Raw genomic sequence first — 22,005 nt, 5'->3', positions numbered from 1 at the left:
CATGTGTCGATTGCTTAAGCTTGTGATACAATCAAATCTGCCACTTCGTAAGATGGATATAACCCTGGCTTGTTTTTATCGAATGAATTTGCGGAAATGGATTGCTTCGACCTTACTGTTGACAGGCCGGCGTTTATCAATAGGAAAAATGGGAAACTTTTATTATTTTGGGGATAATATAAAAAGCGTGTATTCCATTGTGGATACATGCAAACAAACTTATGTACGTACAGCTCTAATATCGTGAGACAGTTCGCTAAGTAAAATATATGTAGTCCATGCGGCTGGAAGCTACCAGCGGGACCAAGTATGAATTAAGTTAGAATGGCAAGTGTAGGAGGAAAAACTCATAGTTTTCAATTGGTGCAAGCTACAGGAGCGCACTAATTCTTATGCGATTTATCCTACTTCTCCTGTCGTTTCTCCATAAAATCGTCCTTAACAGTTTCGAATCGTCGTCCAATAGTTTCAGTGAAATTTGCTTTCTAACAAAATGTGTACATTTCTTTACAGAAGTACTGTTATGGCAAATTCCATCACACAATGTGGCCAGACAAAGCGCTATTCAGAAAGCGAAACATAAAGAATTTCGTACATAATGCCGGAAAATTTTCCAAGTTATGACTTTTCTGATTTTCTTTCCGGAAGAAGATGATCTCATGACAAATAAGAAAATGCATCACCTCGGTTCTTGATTAATATTTTTGATTGGTTATTAAAGTAAAGTTAGTAAAAATAAAAAGGGAGATATCACACAGTGCAGCAATTATAAAGGTATCACGTTGCTGAGTACCATCGCTACCTTGCTAGGTCAAATAATCCCATATGCCCAGAACATCATTGACCCATACCAAAGAGGCTTCACTCCAGCAAATCAGTGACACAACAGATTTTCTCTCTGCAGCAAGCGACGGAATGACTGTTGGAATATGGATACCACTTGCACCATTTATTCATTTAAAGCCGCCTATGATAGCATAGCCAGGGTAAAACTGTACACGGCCATGAGAGAATTCGATATCCCGATGAAATTGATAAGACTGACTAGGCTGACCCTGACCAATGTGCGAGACCAGATAAAAGCAGCAGGATCACTCTCAAGACCATTCGACATCAACAACGGTCTACAACAAGGGGATGTCCTATTATGCGTCCTCTTTAACCTGGCCCTCGAGAAAGTGATCCGTGATGCTGGGGTAAATGCAAGAGGTACGACACTCTTTAAGTCCACCCAACTATTGGCCTATGCTGACGATATCGACATCATGGGAAGAACGACCCGAGACGTACAAACTGCCTCCATCCAGATCGAACAGGCGCCGATTGGCGCGAGATCTTGGGCTGCACATCACTGAAGGCAAGACAAAATATATGGTGGGAACGTCAGCACCAAAAACCAGCCAACCAACAACATCAAACCGCACTGGTCAAACGAGAAGAATAAAGGTAGGAGACTACAACTTTGAGACCGTTGATATTTTCCCTATTTAGAGTCGAAAATCACAACCGATAACAGCTACGATGATGAAATCCGCGCATGGTTGTTGGCAGTCAACAGAGCCTATTTCAGCTTACAAAAACTTTTTCCCTCGAAACGTCTCACCATACGGTTAAAGCTCTTATTGTCCAAGACAATGATCTTTCCAGTCCTCATGTATTCCTCGGAGACTTGGGTTCTTAGCAAGAAAATTGCATACTCTTGGCCGGGGTCCAGAGAAGAATCCTCAGAAGAATTATTGGCCCCTACATGAGGATGGACGATTCCGTAGCCTACATAACGACGAAATCTATGTGCGACACTATGAGCGTCAAGTTGTGGATAAAATCCGGCTCAATGGGTTACGGTGGGCGGATCACTTAATCCGTATGGATGAGAATGATCCAACCCGGAAAGTATATAAGGGCAATATCTATAATAGAAAAAGAAGACGAGGCAGACCCTACCTGAGATGGAGCAATGGCGTAAGTCAGGACGCTAGACAGCTTTTAGGGATATCGAATTGGTGGATGTCGGCAAAGAACCAGGGTGTATGGAGTTCCTTACTAAGGCAGGCCTAGACCGGGTACCGGTTGTTGCATTGATGATGATTCTATTTATCTATATTTATATTTATTATTACTACTTCCGAGTTTCGTGGCAACCACACTATTATTAGCGGAGTTATAACAGCTCAAATTTGCCTCTTTTGTGTAAATTTACAGCAATGTAAGAGTCAATGTTATTATCACACTTAAGAGAATGGCCAGACATACTAAATACATAAGTATTACATATGTGTACTCAAATACTTTTACATAGGAAATACACGAAACTTTTCATACCTCATGCAATGAACCTGTGGTTTTCGATTTGTTCTGATATTGTTATTATGATACAGTATTCTTCACCGAGGGATCAAAGGCGGCCTGCGGAATTGGTGTGGAAGTTTTCCCGGATACACACAGTATATCCGAGTCGTACGGTCTCCCACGATTCTTCAGTCACTCTTCTCTGGATTCCCGGTCATAGGAACATAGAAGATGAATGAGCGGGCTGAGGGGCTTGGCGAGGCGGGGCTATGCTCTTGTGAGTCCTTCGGCTCGACCAATCTGCGCTCTCTGGCGACTATCAAGGGCGAAATCTACTCGCATTACTTAGCAGTTGGAACTTCTGATAGCGAAAGCTAACCACCAATGCCAAGTCAAGGAGGATTGGGAGCTCCTATAACAAAACCCGATTGCGAGATTTCTTGTGCCAGGCGCATGCAAATGCATACAAGATTACCGCAGTCTACACGGGGCCCTGGCCTATAAGGGGCCATGACGTTAGACTCAGCATACCCTACAATTCCCATTGCCGAAGCTGCGGTGAAAAAGGAGGGAGCCTCAGGTACTTCCTTTGCGACTGTCCAGCCTTAGCTAGAGCCAGGCTAAGGAGAATATACGGAAAACATTCCTTGAGGACTTCAGAGAGGACCTCAGAGGGACCTCTAGCTGCAGGATGGGAAAACTGCTTTCTTTCATGAATGCTACAGGTTGACTCTGAATATCTGAGCTGAGTGGACTCTTCCCGCTTGCTCTTACCATAGTCTTAGGAGCTTGTGGCATGAAAACGGCGCACCACAGCAGCGATGATAACTATCTACGTACATACATATCGTTAAGCGGTTAAATATAGCAACATCTGTGTTGTTGATATACTGCCAAATTGTATTTTATAGCTAAGGTTCGAATCGCCTATATTAAGTTGCGCGATCATTTAGAGAGGTATCTATTCTGTCACTGGACACACCCTATTTATATTTTTTAGTCCGTGGCAACTGTTTTCCCCGTCGTTTATAATCCTTCTGCTTATTCGTGAAAGTTACTACTGAGTCCTACATACATACTATTATATATATTAATCTAAGCACATTTCTCTGTTTCAACTTGCACCATTAATGCTAACCTCTATGCGAATTAATTTACTGTCTGAGAACCGGCCGCGATAGTGATCGCGGGAGTGATCCCCGTTGCCCTCCTTGCTAAGGAACGTCTATTGGCAAAATGAGCCAAGAGGCAGATGGACTACGTGACTTATCGACAATTTAGGCTCCTTGCTGAACCGAACGTACGGTAATATTAATTACTTCCTTACCCTGCACAAGATTGGGAATCTCCTGATTGTGTGTTCTGCAATGGAGTGGTGGACAACACGGAATACACCATTTTCTCTTGCGAAAAGTGGGACGGCATTCGTCAGCAGCTTCATGCAGACACAAGCGAGCTCTCTCCAGACAACATTGTCAGAGAAATGAGGACTCTTCTTATTACGAATAAAATTGAGTTCGACCGACGGAGGGACCAGATGGCAAGGAGTTCCCTAAACTAACAACTCCCCTCCCATTGGTGAAAGGAATTCCCTGACTTGAAGGCTCCCAAAGCCGGGAGAGCGGAAAGGCTAGCCTAAAGTAATGTATCAAACGGTTCCGGGATAGTTCTCGGATGCCAGGGAGGTGTTGAGTTAGTACTCCAATGGCGAACTGTTGCGGGAGTCCAACACTCTGTGCGTAAACTCATTCACCTACCCTATTCCAAAAGTATACATTCAGAGCAAAAAATAAAATAACTGCTATTACAGTAAATAACTAAGTGAAATTACCTGGGGAAATGTTGTGTCGTCCTTTTTAGTTCTGATTTCATTTGATTCTGAAAGGAAAAAAATATAAAAATATTAGATACTGTGAATAAACTGACTTTTGAAATTAATGAATAGTCATTTTATATGTCATCTTCGGCGCAATAACTGGTATCTAGTCCTGCCTTAGTAAGGAACTTCAAACACCATGTTTTTGCAATGAGTGAATACTGCCTGAGATGCCGCTCTCACCCATGGAGCGCAAATTTGAGATATTATTATGCCGATGTTTACTAGCGAATTCTCGCTTAAAGCCTAAACAAACATGAAATTCTAACTTACATCCTAAATGGGTATATCTGGCCGGTTAGCCGAATCATTTTTCATTCGATCACCGTTTGAACAATGAAAACTGACATAACATCTGCATCACGTTACGCTGCCGGTCTACTGCGAACTCTTTAGGCGTAACCGACCAGCCGAACTGGACGTGGATGGCGGCTTTGAGAAACCAAGCGTCCGAGGAATACATGATGCTTTCACCCTATGGTGGGGCGTTCCGATCAAAGCAATATTTTTAAGCCGCTGCCATCTTATCTTGTCTCTCATGGCCGCGTGAATTTTCATCCTAGCTTTCCTATAGTCAACTTTGGCGCTGTTGAAAAAATGGCGCAACTGATGACCCTATATCTATTTGAATAATGTAAAACAAAACCATTTGAAAATCGGTTTAATGTCCATTTGTCAAACACACTTTTCTCAAACACGGCTATACCGATTGACAAGAAATTTGGTGAAAAGGTAGAAATTATGAATGTCCACGCATGCAGTAAGCAACACCTTTCTACATTGAGTTGACTTATGTTGGGTATCAAATGAAATGAAATGTGCGAATTATATCCCGCCGCTTTGGCCATAGCACCCAATATTCAAAAAATAGAGAGGGGAGGCAGAGTCTGATGAGTTTCCTCTGCTTTGGACGAAACTGTTAGTCATTCTTTCTAATAATAATCGTTGGTGCCACAATCCAATTGGATCAGGGCTTTGAAGTATGTTAGAGTACTTCATTCAAGACCGTAAAGGTAGACTATAAAACACTGTAACAGTCAATGTGGTCATCATTGCGCTCGCTCGTAATGATTGCCAAGATTTGACTTGGATACTCATTCACAGTTGAGTCGACTGGCATGCGACATACAGTCACGATATCAAATTCCTCTACCATAAATGAGATTTGAATTGCGACCTTTCGCTAGGACAACTCAGCGCTCTAACCACTTGACACCTCCGAATCCAGAATTGAGTGATCTAAATATCTTGAATCAATGCTAGCTATCAATGCTGGTGAATTATGTTATGAAGTTACTTCACTCCGCAGCGCAACTGAGATGAAGTCGCATTTAACAGCTGACGTTCTTTTTGATCGACGCATCGTATCCAACATCGAAAATTTATCGCAGTGTTGTCGGCCCGTCGAAACGTATCTTTCGAAATTGGGGCATTCACAATCGATATAATGTTGCGCCGATCGTGGGAAAACTGCGAAAGAGGCGTCTTCGATGATAATATAATTTACATCATCATCATCAACGGCGCAACAACCGGTATCCGGCGTAGGCCAGCCTTAATAAGGAATTCCAGACATCCCGGTTTTGCGCCAAGGTCCACCAATTCGTGGTCAAAGGGTAGTATAGGTCCCAGGGCGAAAAGAGGATTGGTACCCATGATGGAGCATAAAACCTGGGAAATGCCTGCTGAACCAACAGCTCTACTACCAAACCCTATCCCCACCTCCACGTGGTGACCGCTGGGAGCTCTTTGTTAACGAAAAGCTGCAGACGGAGAAGAATGAAGACGAGTCTCCCGCTTAGAAATGGGACAAATTGTATCAACTTGTCCTCCAGGTTGGGGGGCTTCACTCAGAGTAAAGTAAAGGGGTTTCGTCACAGTACAAACTCTTTTCATTGATCTCAAACAGGCGGCGACCAGGGCGAAATCCTGGGCTGAACATTAATGAAAGCCCGACGATACCATGTAATGTCAGCGTCAGCACTAAAAATGAAAGTAACAGATATATCAAGTAGGACTGGTCAAGTGAAAACAATAAAGATGAGAGAATACAACTGCAAAATCGTAAAAAAATTCTTCTATCTAGGGTCTAAAATCACAATCGATAAAAGGTATGACCAACCTGCGTGGTTGTTGATAGCCAACAGACCCTTGTTGTAGAAGAAAATCATTTGGCAGGCCTGTATGGATACTTAGGTTCTTAGCAAGAAAAATCGCCAAATCTTAGCCGCGTTCGAGAGAAGAGTCATGCGAAGTATTTTGGCCCCTTATTATTCCTTAAATAGCAAAAAAAAATTAGGAACGGTACCACGACCTGCTGAAAAGGTTGGATTCGGTGAGTATGATTCAGCCTGAAAAGTTTACCCGGGCAATATCTATATTCGCAAAAGAAGACATGGTAAACCCTTCGCCAGATGGAACAATGGCGCTGGCCAGGACGCCAGACAACTGTTGAGTTTGTGTATCTCAGCACAAAGCCAGGATGTCTTCAGTCTCTTACTAACGCAGGCCTAGGCCGGACATCAGTTGGTGCGCCGTTGAAAAGATGAGGACAAACTGTTTATCCGTGGAAGTACTATGCTTTCACTTTCAGAAGTTCCGCGAATGATCTACTTACTAGAATAGACTGGCCTTCCTTCGCCAAAAACTAAGCTAATCAATATATCCTGAGCGCCCCTATGTTCTACTTTTTTCTCAATTAGTATTATTAATCGACTGAGTTTCTCTCTACAATGAAACAAAATTTCATTTTCCAATTTCAGGTCGTTGCTGTTGCATTTCAAAAGTAGCCTTTAATAGATACCACAAAAGATAAGAAGATCAAATCATACAGACGTTTACAGTGACGAAGCAATTGAGTTTAATTGGGAATTCATCAGCAATGGAAGGACATCAATTCCAGACGCTGCTTCGATCTTACTTGCCTAAAATTAAGAGTCATATGTAAAGTCTGCTAATAGAATATATCCTTTATCATCGCCGTATAGAGTAAAATTATCTTCCTGTTAATTATCTTCTCGTTACGAAGGAGTTGATGTTATAAGAAAACGTAGCTCCTTCCAACTATCTATCTTCACTTAGTAGCATCTCTTGCAACAATAATCATCTGCAGAACGGAAAGTTTCACGCCTTCCCCCCAGCCCCATGGCAGCATTAACCCCGCTGACGTAGTTGCAATGAGTAGTGAGATAGATACCAAATTGCCGATCAATACTTATTCCCTATTTCAGGCTTTTATAATTTTGAATTATATTGTGTAGTATAAGTATGTTGACATAAGCAGCTGCTACTTAGGCCAAATGGATTAATTGAATCCGGCAGTTGCCCGATTCCGCGGAATCTACTTAGTGGGAGTTTTCGTCTTTTCTAAGCTCTTTCCTTCCTGTGTGGATAATTCCTACTGTAGTTCGAATTCATGTTCAGATTTAACAGGTTTTTCATCCAATTCCTTTTGAATTCAACCAATCAAAATCACATCTTTTTGTATTGTGCCCTAAAGCGGAACATTTCAGGCAATTCTCAAATCTTTTGACTTCAAAAAATCATTTCCGACCTGCATTGTTAAGTTAATCTTTATAGCTTCAGAAATATTTTGTATAATACATGATAGATTAGGCAGATGAAGGAAGCTTTGAGTCCTGCTTTCTTGGAAATTCTCTTTCTTCGCCCATCTGCATACCGGATACAGACTTCCTAATTTTGTATTTTCTGCCTGTCCTGATAAATATAATTCAAGGATTTCACGCTAATGTACTCTTTGTGCCATTATCTTTAATTAATATGAACATTTGTTCACATCCATGCTGGTATCTATGTATTCGTTCCGAAGTGCGTCATAAGATCTGCCATCACCATTTGCACAGCTTCTCCTATCTTCATTTGAGATCCCAAAGGAATCTATCTAGACATTTATTATATGTTCAAAGATAGCATGAATGATGATGAATGTTGGTATATTGAAAGCGAAAAATTAGGAGTTTTTGCATTTACTTCTAAATGGGCGGCCATAATACTTTGTAAATCATTTTCATCTTTAATGAAGACCAATTTTTTTAAAATTTCCGTATAATATCTTTTAAACACTATTTCCTTCCAGTTTTCTGGAGTTTGGCTTGAAACTGAATCCATCCAAAAATTTATCAGAGTAATTAACTTCTCATTAAACTATTTGATATTATGCAAATTATGGGAAGAATTCGGTCGGATTCTTGCTTTCAGGGTGAAATGGAATTATCATGTTACGCTGGAAGCAATGTTAAATCCAAAGGCCGAGTTAATCTCATTAAACAAGCCACCTAGCTAGGAGAGATTACACAATATATTCACGCCACCGCTCCACGTTTCGATTGGAATATAAACCCAAGTTACGTAACTCTAGCCTCCTTGATAACTAGAGAGCTCATGAATCTTTCAACGCAATTGAATCCTACCAACCATAATTACTAATCTGTCGATATCAATTTATTGAGTTAATCCAATTATGTAACAAAGTTCGTTCATACTTGGCCTTGTTACGACCTCCATCCAAAGTTTGCCTAAAAATGATGATATCCATGCAGGCATACAGATCTATACATTGAGTGGCGACAGGATTTGGGCAAAGTTTTTAAATGGTTTGTATTTAAAGGGCTGAAGGTTTGTTGAAGCCTCAATATTTTCCGTGGTCCAAATTGAGCTACTACATCTTAGACAAGATCTTTCTCAATATAAAGTACGTCATATGTATCTGCTATCAGTAAGTCAACTAAATAAGCAAGTTTATTGGAGGTGGTTCTAAATTTTTCTAAATTTTTGCGAAGGCATCATCATTTACATTTTCAAATTGGATAGCGGCGCGCCGTCTACTACCCTTGGAATTACAGTGCCGGAAAAAAAACGTATCAAAGTTTTTAAAGATGTTTTATCTTCATATTATGTTTATATATAATTTGGTAGCATATTCTCTCTCGTAAGTTCAGACCTAAACCAGGCCGAAGTGAATTTTTTTTTTTTTAAGATGCTGGGAGTCCTGATTTCGCACCCCCCTGATGACGGAACGGACCTCTTGAGAAGCAACTTACTTCCTTTCTTGTGGTTTTCCAAAAAAGTTGACCGACGGTATCGTCCTGGCCTGGTTTAGGTCTGATCTTACGACGCATTTCACTTCAATATAATTCGCAATGATGTCATGTTTGTAATTATATATAAACAGAGGGATTATCACCTGTTGCTACTTTGGGTCAAGCTGTTCCCAAGATGGAGGTGAGGCAGCGTCTAACGAGTTGCCTCTGCCTTGGACGTAGCCGTCAGTCAACTTTTTTGAAAAACTTCGGTATTTAACCTAAAAAAGAGGACTCCGTGTGCCACAAGAGAGGAAGTAAGTTGCTTCCACGTGGTCCGGTCCATCATCAAGTGGGTGCGGACTGATGACTCTCTGTATCCTCAACAACAGAATATTAATCGTTGGATCAGGGCCTTGACGTGTGTTAGAGCACTTCATTCAAGACCGTAACTGTACACTACAGTACACTGTAGGAGGCAATGTAGTCAGCATTGCGCTCGCCCGAGATTATTACCCTGATTTGACTCATGTACTCATTCACAGCCGAGTCGACTGGTATCCTACGTCAAATCACGATACAAATCTCACTGCCACCAGCAAGATTTGAACCGCGACCTTCGGTACGATAGCATTGTGCTCTAACCATTTGGCTTTCCGGACACTATTTTATATATATACATACTTTATATAGAATAAGATGTGTAACTTCTATTTTTGAAAAAGGTTGTCATAAAGTAATCACTCACACTCTCGTCAAGTTTTTGGACGAAAAAAAAAACGTACCAAAAGGTAATTTCTCCAATTTATGGTTGAATTATCGGGGGAAAAACATTCAAATGAATTTTCTTAATTTATTGTTGATTTGTTAGAAACCAGTTGCCCGGGAAGCTGAAGACCTTTATCATTTAAATGGCGCAAAAAGGGCCCATCCAGAGAGTATCTACTAATGAATTCCGGATCTCGCTCTTTTCAACAAAAGGGTTTCGTTATGTTCGACTAATTTTTGGAAAATGTTAGGGTGTCAAATACCAATCCAGGTGACCAAACATGGAGGCGGTTTAAGGTCGTGGGTGTAAGTACTTCAGCCAAATATTCTAATTTATTATCGCTATCTATCCAGCTTCATTCTTGCGATAAATTGGGCAACAATCGAATTTTTGGTTACGACAATAATCAGAAGCTTTCGGCCCAAACTACGAAAAGGTGGCTAGCCAACAACCATTAAACGTGCTTCAATGCCCTGTACCAATACCAGGCTTGAATTTCATCGAACATCTCTGAGAGATCATTAACAAAAATATAAGGGAACGCAATTTCACAAAAGCAACTGACCTATACACCGCTAATGAGTAAGAGCGGACGATACTTCCAATAGATCTGACTTTTTGGCTTATTGACTATATTTCTCAGGGCTGTCGTGCAGTTATTATTCAACAAACAAATTATTCAACTTGCAATTCATATACTTGTTAATTTTTATCATTTTCGTTAAAGTTTATGGGAAAAAGGCGAATTTTAAATGAGTGAGTAATTTTTTTGTCCAAAAAAGGCATCATTGACCCATAACAAAGAGGCTCCACTCTAGGAAAATCAGCAACAGATCAGATTTTCTCTTTTCGGCAAGTGATGGAAAAATTGTTGGAATATGGCCATCAGTTGCACTATCTTTTCATCGATTTCAACGCTGCCGATGACGGGATAGCCAGGGTAAAACTGTGCACGGCCATGAGAGAATTCGGTATCCCGACGAAATTGATAAGACTCATCTAAGTAAAGAGGATGTCCTATCTCCCTATCTACCATCCGTCCACTTTAACCTGGTCCTAGCGAAAGGGATTCGCGATGCAGATGTCAATGCAAGAGGTACGATCCTCTTCAAGTCCACCCAACTACTAGCCTACTCTGTCGATAGTGACATCATGGAAAGAACAATCCAAGATGTACAGTCTACTTTCATCCAGATCGAGAAGGTGGCGTGAAATCTTGGACTGTACATTATTAAAGACAAGACAAAATATATGGTGGCAATGTCAGCACCAAAAACCAAGCCACCAACAAAATCAAACCGCACTGGTCAAATGGGAAGAATAAAGATAGGAGACTACAACTTTGAGACCGTAGAAAATTTCTCCTATCTAGAATCGAAAATCACAACCGATAACAGCTACGATGATGAAATCTGCGATTGTTGGCTGCAACAGAGCCTATTTCAACTTACAAAAACTGATCCGCTCGAAATGTTTCACCATAGGGTCAAAGCTCTTACTGTATAGGGTCAAAGCTCTTACTGTACAAGACAATGATCTTGCAGTCCGTATATATTCCTCCGAGACTTCTAAGCAAAAAAAATTGCGAACTTTTGGCTGCGATCGAGAGAAGAATCCTCTGAAGAATTTTTGGCCACGACGATGAAATCTATGAGCGATACCATGACCGTCTGGTGATGGATAAAATCCGGCTCAATAAGTTGTGGTGGGCGGGTCGCTTAATGCGTATGGATGAAAATGATCCAGCCCGGAAAGTCCATAAAGGTAATATCTATGGTAGAAAGAGAAGACGAGGGAGACCCTGCCTGAGGTGGAGCGATGGCGTAGGTCAGGACGCCAGCCAGCTTTTAGGGGTATTGAATTGGTGGACCTCGGCGCAAAACCGAGGTGTCTAGAGTTCCTTATTAAGGCAGGTATAGATCAGATACAGGTTGTTGCGCCGTTGATGATTATAAAGGATGAAAATGGTTACTTTATGAAATCTTTTTTCAAAAATGGAAATTACACATCTTATTCTATCATATATAAAATATGCTACAAAATCATATATAAACATATAACAAGAAGATTGAAAATACATTCGTTCTTGAATGGAAAGCATCTCTACGAACTTTGAGCAATATGTTTGCATCCTACTAAGAGGGATTGCGCCAAAATTCAAAATAGAAGTATTTAGCGCTTTTACCCACCTCAATCCTTCGAGGATGTCGTTTTTAATCGCATCAATTATATCCTAGCCAAATACACAGTGAATTTTCTTGAGGGGAGCCAATTTGACACCAACGTTTAGTGGCCAAGTATCTGCAGATTGGGACCAGCGAGAAAAATTTCCTATCAACCAATTCCCGCAGATCTTTTAGAAGATATATCCGTCTCTAAGAACCCAGATTTTTGTCTGCTGCTCATAGTCTAATCTAAAATTGATAGACAATGGGTAGCTTGCACCAAACTACAAGCTTTAATTTGAAATGTAATTATATATTTCGGGAGCGACTTACCCCCTTCATCAGTACAAAGCTGCCTAGCTACCTATCTAACTTTGCACTGATGAAGGGGTTAAGTCGCCGATATATATATTTACATTTAAAATTAAAGATTGCAGTTTGGAAGAAGCTACCCCTTGTCTATCAATAACCATCCTTTATAAGGGAATAGAATAGTCGTCCATACAGATCACCACACTCGCGTCTTTCCTCCACCCGAACAAAACGGCTCACACCTAATATACCTTTCTACCCTTAATCCTTATCCCATTTTGTTCTTACCAACTTGTCCTAATACCCTACCCCGCATCCCAACTTTCGAATATCTCGAAATTTAGGATTGGAGTACACCGTAGGAGACAAAGAGCTCAGTATTGCGCTCACCGTTGATTATTACCCAGATTTAACTCAGGTACTTATTCACCACTGAGTCGACATCCCTAATATTAGGTAAAATTTCGTAGTTTTATCCACAAATGAAGTTAGCCGCAAGGGTTTTTGTTAAGTTACTTATATTTTAGACTGTGATATTCATACTTACCTCCCAAAATGCTGCTTTTCATGCCGCGTTATTGTTATGATGCACTCCACAAAACTAATGAAAAGCAGGTGAAGCTGGTGTCAAGATACCATGAACTGCTGGACATAAGAAACTAGAAAGTGAACCAATCCGTTTCTTGTTATGTTATCTCTCAAGGGACCCTTTGATGCATTCTGCGATTATTTTGATTGTGGATTATTATCTGATTCCAAAAACGTTCTAAATGACTTCTTTCTCCTCAGGAATGGTGCTATCTGGCCTACAGGTAGTTCCACGTGATGCCGGAAGATTTTAAACTATTGTACGCTGTGCCGAGCCATCACGGTCTCGGCAACCTTTTGGCTGTTTTCCATGATTTAGATGTTTAGGAAAATTTTAGTTAGCAAAATACCATAGTGTCCGGATAGCTGAGCACAAGGCTCTCGTACGGAAGGTCGCGTTTCAAATCTCACTGGTGGCAGTGGAATTTGTAGCGTGATTTGACGTCGGATACCAGTTGAGTCAGCTGTAAATGAGTACCTGAATCAAAATCAGGGTAATAATCTCGGGCGACCGCAATGCTGACCACATTGCCTTCTAAAGGCTATCCTGTAGTGTACTGTCACGGTGTTGAATGAAGTGGTCTAACGGCCCTGATCCATTATGGATTGTTGCGCCAACGATTATTAGTATTAAAATATCATCGAGATGGATAATAGACATAGACACAAAATCATTGCCAGTTTGGTGGAATGTCATTTAGCCTCCTCCAGGACTTCCCAAAAAGCTCGCACGTTTCCTTCGCTGTTCTGCGTTATGTCGCACTAGACCAACCCACTCATCAGCCACTCGGGAATAATGAATTTCATTTTTTGGAAATAGCGCCCAATGTGGGTCAGAAATCATGAAGCATTATACTCGTATGTGGGGCTCGTGAATATGCTCAAATCAGCTCCACGCTTCTTATTGTGATTGATCAGATAAAGATGATATTAGTCTCTCAAAACTTGTCCAAATTTGGTTCTATGCCCACTTATGTTCATCTCTAAAATAATAGGTTCATCACTACAGCAAAAGGTTTACAGAGCAATTCAACTTTTTACCCACAATCAAGCCACCACTTTATTATCTTATCTTTTCCCAATCTTACACCGGATGAATTCAGTTCAGCAGTTTTAGGATCCAAAACCCTTGTTTTTTTTGTACTTATAAAAAAGCAGCGTAAAGAATTCTAATAAACTTGAGCGCTCGAGGTTGGTAAAAAAGCTACGAAATTGACGAATAGGGATGATGCAGATCCCTCTGCACGTAACTACAACTTTGTAAGAGAAGTAACTAGTATAGCGGCATGCAAATGGAACTAACAAAGCTTCCTGTAGAGGTTAATTTTTTGGAGTTGAAAATTGAAAAGTATTGGTGAAAAGTAGGAAAAACTGGGATCTAGATTCCATGAGTTGCTCTCGCCAGTACATAAAAAATTGGAAAGGAAATCATGCTCTCTACCAATCAAAATTTTGAGATTGCCTTGGTATATTTGTTTTGGTTTTCTTTTCAAGAATTGTATCAAGATAGACGCAGAAATCCTCGATCACTGGTATAACCACAACTTTTCAAATTACTATGGCGAGATTGTGCATTGTTCATAGAAAGCTGTCTGTAACAGTAATTAATGTAAGTACGTATTCACTAGAATCATGCCTGAAACCTTATGTTGAAAAACGCATTTTTCAGTACTGTCGTTAGAAGGGACGACAGAATAATGTCTAACGAGGGAAAGGCGCCCAACAGCTTGCTTTATTCAAGACCAAAGAAAACAACAAAAATTGAAATGTTCGTTGAAAAAAGCATCTATAGGATGGGAAGAACATAAGCACAATCTAAAAATAAATCTTAGACGTTCTACAATTGCCAGGGATTATAATTTTGTGCGTCAATATCCTCTTTATATTGTTATATGGAAACATCATATGGAAAGTGGCCACTACTGTCGTCCGAAAACTTCATACCTTCGTCAACAATTGCCTGCGCCGTATTGTCGAGGTGCTAAAATCTGACACAATTTCGAAAGGAGTGCTTCATCAGCCTTCAGGTCAGACATCCATAAGATATTAATTAGAACGTGAAATTTTCAGTGGCCATGCCATGTGATGGAATCCACCATCCCAGGAAGGCCGACAAGTGGATTACTCTCCCATAGAGGGACATGCTAGAAAATAGTGGCGAAGAGTGGTAGCCTCTAGAAAGTAAATGGGGAAGCTGAAGCCCGTTGCCGGGAGCCCTCAGCGAAGGTGCACAGGTGAGACTAATGTGCTATGCCTTCCCCAACGGAGGGTTTGGGTCCCAGCACACTGTCATTGTAATTATAAGAGTTAATACTATTGAACCCGAAGCCAAATTATGACAAGTCGGTAAATCGGAAGCTAAGGGTTTCAGGTATAAAAGGTTTTGTGTATTGCATATATAAGCTTATTTCTAGCTCACAATGTTTTTGCATTTAGTCAGACTTTTAGTATGATATTAGCATTCAAAGTTTTAGAATGCAATTAATTGGCACAAACGTCACAATTTTGACTTATTGTAACTCTGTTGGTAATAGCGGGCTTCTTACCAAGTATCGTGCTCTATAGTATAGCCTTTATTTATTTATTGAAATACTTGGTGATTCTAGGATAAATTTAAGTGGGGTTCCCATTTCTAAAACATACACTTATAATTAATATTATGTTTATATTATTAATTTTATTTGAATACCGGGTATCAGTATTTGGGACCTAGATACCATGTGCATGGACCACCATATTTTTTTCGGATATTTGGCTTGGGTAGTTTCTGAGAACTGGTCCTTAAAGTAACTGACTATTTAAGGACCGCCGTACTCCTCCCCTTTGCAGCCAATATCAAATCTAATGTCGGTATCGGAAAATGCTAATCGAGTCCTTTCATCTAACACCCTACACGAATATACTCAGTGAAAAGAATGCAAACTTCTTTGTTGCATGTCTCCAAGTTTGGAGACCACCCCTTAAACCCGATGTGGAACTATATTACTCATTGCATACAATGGGATCTATAGGCCCCACCTTTCTACTAAATTCCGTTCAACCGTTTCTGAGATAATGGGTGAGACAGACAGACAGACAGAAGGACAGACGGACATATAGTACACCGATTTAGTAAGGTTTAGTGTAAAACAAAATAATTGTTTAGATAAAAGTCTGGTAAATAAAACTGAATGAAATAAACTTTTCTTTTACACCTCATCAACAAAAGAATGAATATGACTCAAATTCAACGCAGTACCCCCGGGGGATAAAGTAAAATAAGCGTAGATTTTACAAGAACGTATCTAGAAGAAGCTAAATGTTAGATGCTGACTGACTGCCTATCTGACAAATTAACTTTGTCAACCCTTCGTCGCATTATTTAATAATCAGAGAAAAAATTTAAAGGGTGTCCGGATGGCTCAATAGTTAGAGGGCTAGGATGTCACACGGAAAGACGCAATTCAAATATCATTGGCGGGAGAGGAACTTGAATCGTTAATGGATGCCGTATACGAGTGCACTAAGCTGTGAATGAGTACCTGAGTCAAATCAGGGTAATAATCTCAGACTAGATACCGCACGCTCTTGAATAGAGTTCTCTGACGTGCTTTATGGTCCTAATCTAATTCGATTATCGCGCCAACGATTATTATATGGACTCGATAAAATCGAAGTCCGTTTCTGTCCTACTTGGTAAACCACTGCCTGCTAAACGCCCATTTCTCCATGAACTGGAAGTGAGTCTAGATCACATCTATTCCAAAAACTAACAAGAACTACTTCTTAATAGTATATCTCCATTCTCTCAAACCCCGGCAGATCGGTTAACAACGAACGCTGTGATGCAAATAACACTAAACAAATCTTCCAGTCCGAGAACCCATCGGACCACCCAGTTGAGCATGCCCTCTTAGTCCCCAAATTGATGTTTTGCTCAGAATCAATCTAAAAGACACCTACGATAGCTACCCCCTAGACACAAGAAAGGCTTTCGAATCCATGTGGCAATAAGGACTCGTTTATAAGCTAAATAGCATCCTTCATTTCCGTTCGCGTCTGTCTGTCAATTTATTTTCGGTCTACACAACGAGTATCCCTAAACCTCCCCGCGGAACCAAACCAGGGATAGTCCAGCAATATGCCAATGATCTTATGTTTGAATTCAAATTGGGTCAACTTACCGACACTTTATCAAGTGAAGATAACCCCAAAACCAATAAAAATACCAAACTAATGTTTTTAGCGGGAGAATGTAGATGGCCTTTAATTTTCCACCGCGGGAATCAACGTCCAAAAATTCTCATTCAATACAACAGTGATAATCGCCTATCCAACAAAGAAAGTAGAGTAGTTCTCCACACAGGTCGTTATTCCCATGCACATTAGGTCCCTCCCATCAAATAAAGCGGTCAACACAGTTCTTAACGCATATTTCACATCTGCAGTCGCTACCCCATCCTTATCCTCCCCTGCAATCTCAGCCCTAATAAATCAACAACAACGATTAGAATCACACATGCCACCTCAGTAACAAAATCAAATATTATTAATTTATGTTTGCTTGTGTTCGTGAAGTCTTTATTAATGAAAAAAATTATGTTTGGGAGCACTGGCCCATTCGCAAAAAATTTCAACCGTCTATCGAGAAAAGGCTTTTACTTTATAGGCAGAAAATGCAACCAATTTGACTATGCTCCGGGGGTTGTACCAAGAAAACAAAATTAGAACAGTCATTCCAAAACAAAATATTCGAGAATATGGTGGACGCACTTGTTCACATAAGTAAGGAGGACTCTCCAAGCAGCTAGAAAACGAAATTGTTAGTGACATAGTAAAGAAACATAACTTGAATAGATATTTTTAAAAAAGATAGATAAAGATGGGGCCGCCCTATCCACTATCATCCCGAATGTTCTACGCACAGCCGAAAGCGTGCAAAATAGTATACATCAGTCCGTTCAATCGAGAAGTTTTCGGTGTAAGAAACATATTACCAAAAATTGTTGAAGAAAGGACAGTATAGATAAAAGCTGCATGGTTTCTAGCGCGAAATATACGGAAATTGGATAGGTATTGACTGGGACAGGAAAAATAAATTAATTCGACCTCAATTTCTGAGGAGTCACTTATAGTTTGCAATGATATATAGAGCAAGGATTGTACTGGTGACGCCGAAAAATAAGTGTCCGCCCACAAGACTGTGTGGAATTACAAGAGGGTGGCTGTGATAGGCGGAATACATAGCCAGCTGGAACAAGAGAGAATGGCCCCCTTAAAGAAATGGTCCCTTTCGACCCCCCGAACTCCCCACCTTTCCAACAAATGTCAAAACTAAGACCAGCTTTGACAAGTACTAACGGAGACCTTTCATTTGATACCCCACATAACTATATTTGGTGAAAAAAAAATGTACACCCCCCTTTTGCATATATGAGGCCTGCCCCCTTAAATTCAACGTAAAAGGATGTAACTCACTGTATGCGTGAGCATTCATAGTTCCCACCTTTCCACCAAATTTGGTGTCAATCGCTGCTACAGTCTCCGGAAAAAATGCGTATGCCGGACAGACCGACAGCAAACCGATTTTAGTAAGGTTTTGTTTTACACAAAACCTTAAAAAAGGCATAACTTCGCCAGGCCGGATGGCTACCATTTTTAGATCTATATCGAACCACTACATCACAAAATCGCCTCCTATAATCAGTTGATTCATCGATTGCTAACCCTCCATATCCTTGGAGGCTTTAGTAAAGGGGATCGCACACCGTAGAATGAACGGATGCACCGACTAGGCTATCAACAGTTTGATGAGCAGAGGTAATTGGACCTTTCAGACCAACAATCCAAGAGGAAAATTGCATTGCAGTTTAGCCAAATCTATCTTTTGCTAAGACGAAAGCGGTGGTGTTTGGTGGTGGTGGTGGTTTGGAAACCGTTTTCAGTAGTAGCTTAGACTTTTTCAGATTTTCTAAGACTAAATGACCAAGTTTGGAGTAAATAAAGTGTTCTGCACCCATTGCGACAAACTATACAACGAATAGACTATAGGCAAGATTAAAACGCCTCATGGAGTCCCTAAAGGAAGCATAGTTGGCGAAAAGAAGCCGTCGAAATAGTTCAGATAGAAGGTGCCAAAGTACGACTTGGAGAGTTATACCTATTTCAACGAGGGCGTACAATTGTTTAAGCACATAAAAAATAACAAGAAATTACACGTAAAGATACACTTCGTCATCGTCAGGATATACATATACTAGATAGCAAATAACAATATCCCTTCCTCGGACAAGGGCCCGAAATCAAGGGGGATGTGTTAAGGTTAAGTTAAAGGAAAAAATTTCTATCATATGTATGTGTGTCACGTGTGGCGTCCGACAATCGAGCATCCTGATGATCAGCGAAAACTCAACGAAGTACAGTTCATTGTTATATTTACAACAGATGAACGTGGTATTGACCAACGAAAGTGATAAAAAGGCATGTCAAAGAGTAAAAGTCCAGTTGTAGGACTAACATCGGTAAAGACTGCACTGGTGCATAACAACATAACAACATAAGCGTACTTCCATACTGGCGATCAGGTAAGTTTTATTTCAGCTGGAAAAGGGACCTGTAGGAAACTTTCAAGGCCAGAAATGAGGGGCCATTAAATTGGCCAACGAAAGAACAAGCCTATAGAAAATCTAAAGAAACCTCAAGTTAGTTGGAAGATCCTGCTTAAAGCCGAACCCAATTTTTTAGTAGACCCTTAGAAGCTTGCGTTAGTGTCACCCAGAAGTCATCATCATCGTTGAGGGGTTATTCCCTCAGCAAGAAAAGATTGTGACAGTCATAGGAAACTTGGGAAATAGTATTATCCCCAGGGGTTAGAGAAGAGTAACTGGGAGTATACAGTAGGATATATAGAAGCAAACCCCGGAACCGGAAGTAAGGAAGGAAAATCTAATGAGGCCTTCTATTTTGCAGTAAAGGTAAGGCCAAACACGTTCGCCAAGTTATGAGGAGCATGAATTCCAAAGGAAATATTCGGAGCGTTATGATGGTGGTAGAAACTTGTCTTCATAGCTAGAACTGGTTAATCGTCTTATTGCCCCAATTCAAACAATGGAACCCAATTAGGAAGTCCTTAATGAATGCTGATATTCACAGTTATCTTTTTGCTTTTGTCAACAACTTCGCGAAGGAAGGACGACTCAGGCACGATGCTAATGATTGACTCAAGGAGGATTTCATTGCCACGGGTTTCCTACAGAGCTCTGTGCTGCGCTCGCAATCGTGGAACATCACATGCAACTATATACCCAAACTTTAACAAACGGTAACTGATAATGTTAAAGAAGGAGAAATAAATGACTCTTCTCAGGCCCGAAATTTTCCCAGAAGACCAAAATAAAGATAAATAATGAAATACATAACTGAAGCTAAAAGAACAATAGAGGGGTGTGAATCGTTTTCACCCCGGGACCGAATTATCTTTCTGCAGCGCTGATTATGTGTAATGTATGATAACATTCAGCTTAAAATATCCGAGTTCAGGGTAATAATCAAGGGTGAGCGCAATGCTGACTACATTGCCTCCTACAGTGTACTGACGTGTACCGTTACGGTCTTGAATGAAGTGCTCTAACACACTTCAAGGTTCTGATCCAATATGGATTGTTGCGCCAACGATTATTATTTTTTTCCGAGTTATCACAATCTCGGCAGATACTGGATTTTACCTAATACTAGCACTAAGTGCCAAGCATTTAGGTTAGGACGATCCTACCTACTTAGAAAATAAAGGGACGCTGGTGGTGGTGGTATGGTGGTGTTCTGCATGGTTTGGACCAGACTGTGCGAAAGTCCCAGGACATCAAGGGAAGCAGTGAGGGATTTAGTTCAATACTTGTGGCTGACAATATTATGGGAACTACAACCACCCGCTCGAGACGCCAAATTTCTTTGATTTCCCGAGCCAATGGCTCATAGTTCACCTTCTTCTCTACGTATTTCCGTTCAATGTTACTATTATGGGGGATAGCAACATCAATAATATACGCGGAGCGACCCGACTTGTCAACTAACAGTACGTCAGGCTTGTTGCATAGAGAATGGCGATCAGTTAGAACTTGCCAGTCTCAATACATGCTGTAACCAGAATTATCAAGTACTGCTAGCGGCTCATATCGGTAAACCGGACATGTTCCCGTGATCAGCCCATGCCTGTATGCAAGGTTTTGATGATACATACAGCATTATGCCTGGTGATGTATTGCACCGGTGCCATAACAGTACAACCAGAAATGAGATGATCCAACGTCTCTAACGCCGAACCACACATTCTGCACTGGTCGTTTTCGACCCGCTCTTCCATGGTGAGCTTTTTATAAGCTCGGGTGGCGACCACACCGTCCTGAATGGCACACATGAACCCCTCCGTCTCAGCAAACAGCTCCCCAGCACACAACCATCTCTTCGACAAACGCAAATCGACAAATGGCTGCCAAAGACAATTCATGACTTTCATTCATCGATCCGCTCTTCGTTCGACTTCACCCCACTCAGAAGATTGAAAGATCGATCCTTTAAGTTAAGTGGAGTCAGTCCACAGTCTGCCTTACAGACAGCCGCATGCAAGGGACTCGCCTGCTCTTTGCTGTAAAAATAAGCGCGCAGCGAGTCGACTGGGCAATGATGTTGTGCCGCCACGTCAACCACGCCCCTACCTCCAATGTCACAAGGCAGTCTCATCCGCTGCACGGCAGACTTTGGATGATGCATTCGTAATTTGGACATAGTTGTCGGTATCCGCCGCTGCACGTCTTCCAGATCGGTCTTCGTCCACGGCAATATTCCAAATGCGTAAGCCAATGAAGGGATAGCGAATATATTCATCGCGCTTATCTTATTCGTCCCCGAGAGATACGATTTCAGCACCAGCTTTACACCTCGCAGGAATTCGGACAGCAGAGCATCCTGCAGATCACCAACTCAAGCATGGCT

General features: G+C 40.9%; 1 protein-coding gene across 3 annotated transcripts in view; it reads right to left on the bottom strand.

Annotated features, from left to right (window-relative positions):
• LOC119657701 overlaps positions 1-22,005 on the bottom strand; it is a 174,194-nt gene that overhangs the window by 95,056 nt on the left and 57,133 nt on the right. For all 3 annotated transcript variants that reach the window (XM_038064740.1, XM_038064741.1, XM_038064742.1), the window contains exon 3: positions 4,121-4,167. In XM_038064740.1, the coding sequence (XP_037920668.1) occupies positions 4,121-4,167 (47 nt within the window). The remainder of the gene's footprint in view (positions 1-4,120; positions 4,168-22,005) is intronic.

This window comes from Hermetia illucens, chromosome 5, assembly GCF_905115235.1.
Source record: "Hermetia illucens chromosome 5, iHerIll2.2.curated.20191125, whole genome shotgun sequence".
Lineage (NCBI taxonomy): Eukaryota > Metazoa > Arthropoda > Insecta > Diptera > Stratiomyidae > Hermetia > Hermetia illucens.
This window is presented reverse-complemented; position numbering and strand designations above follow the sequence as displayed.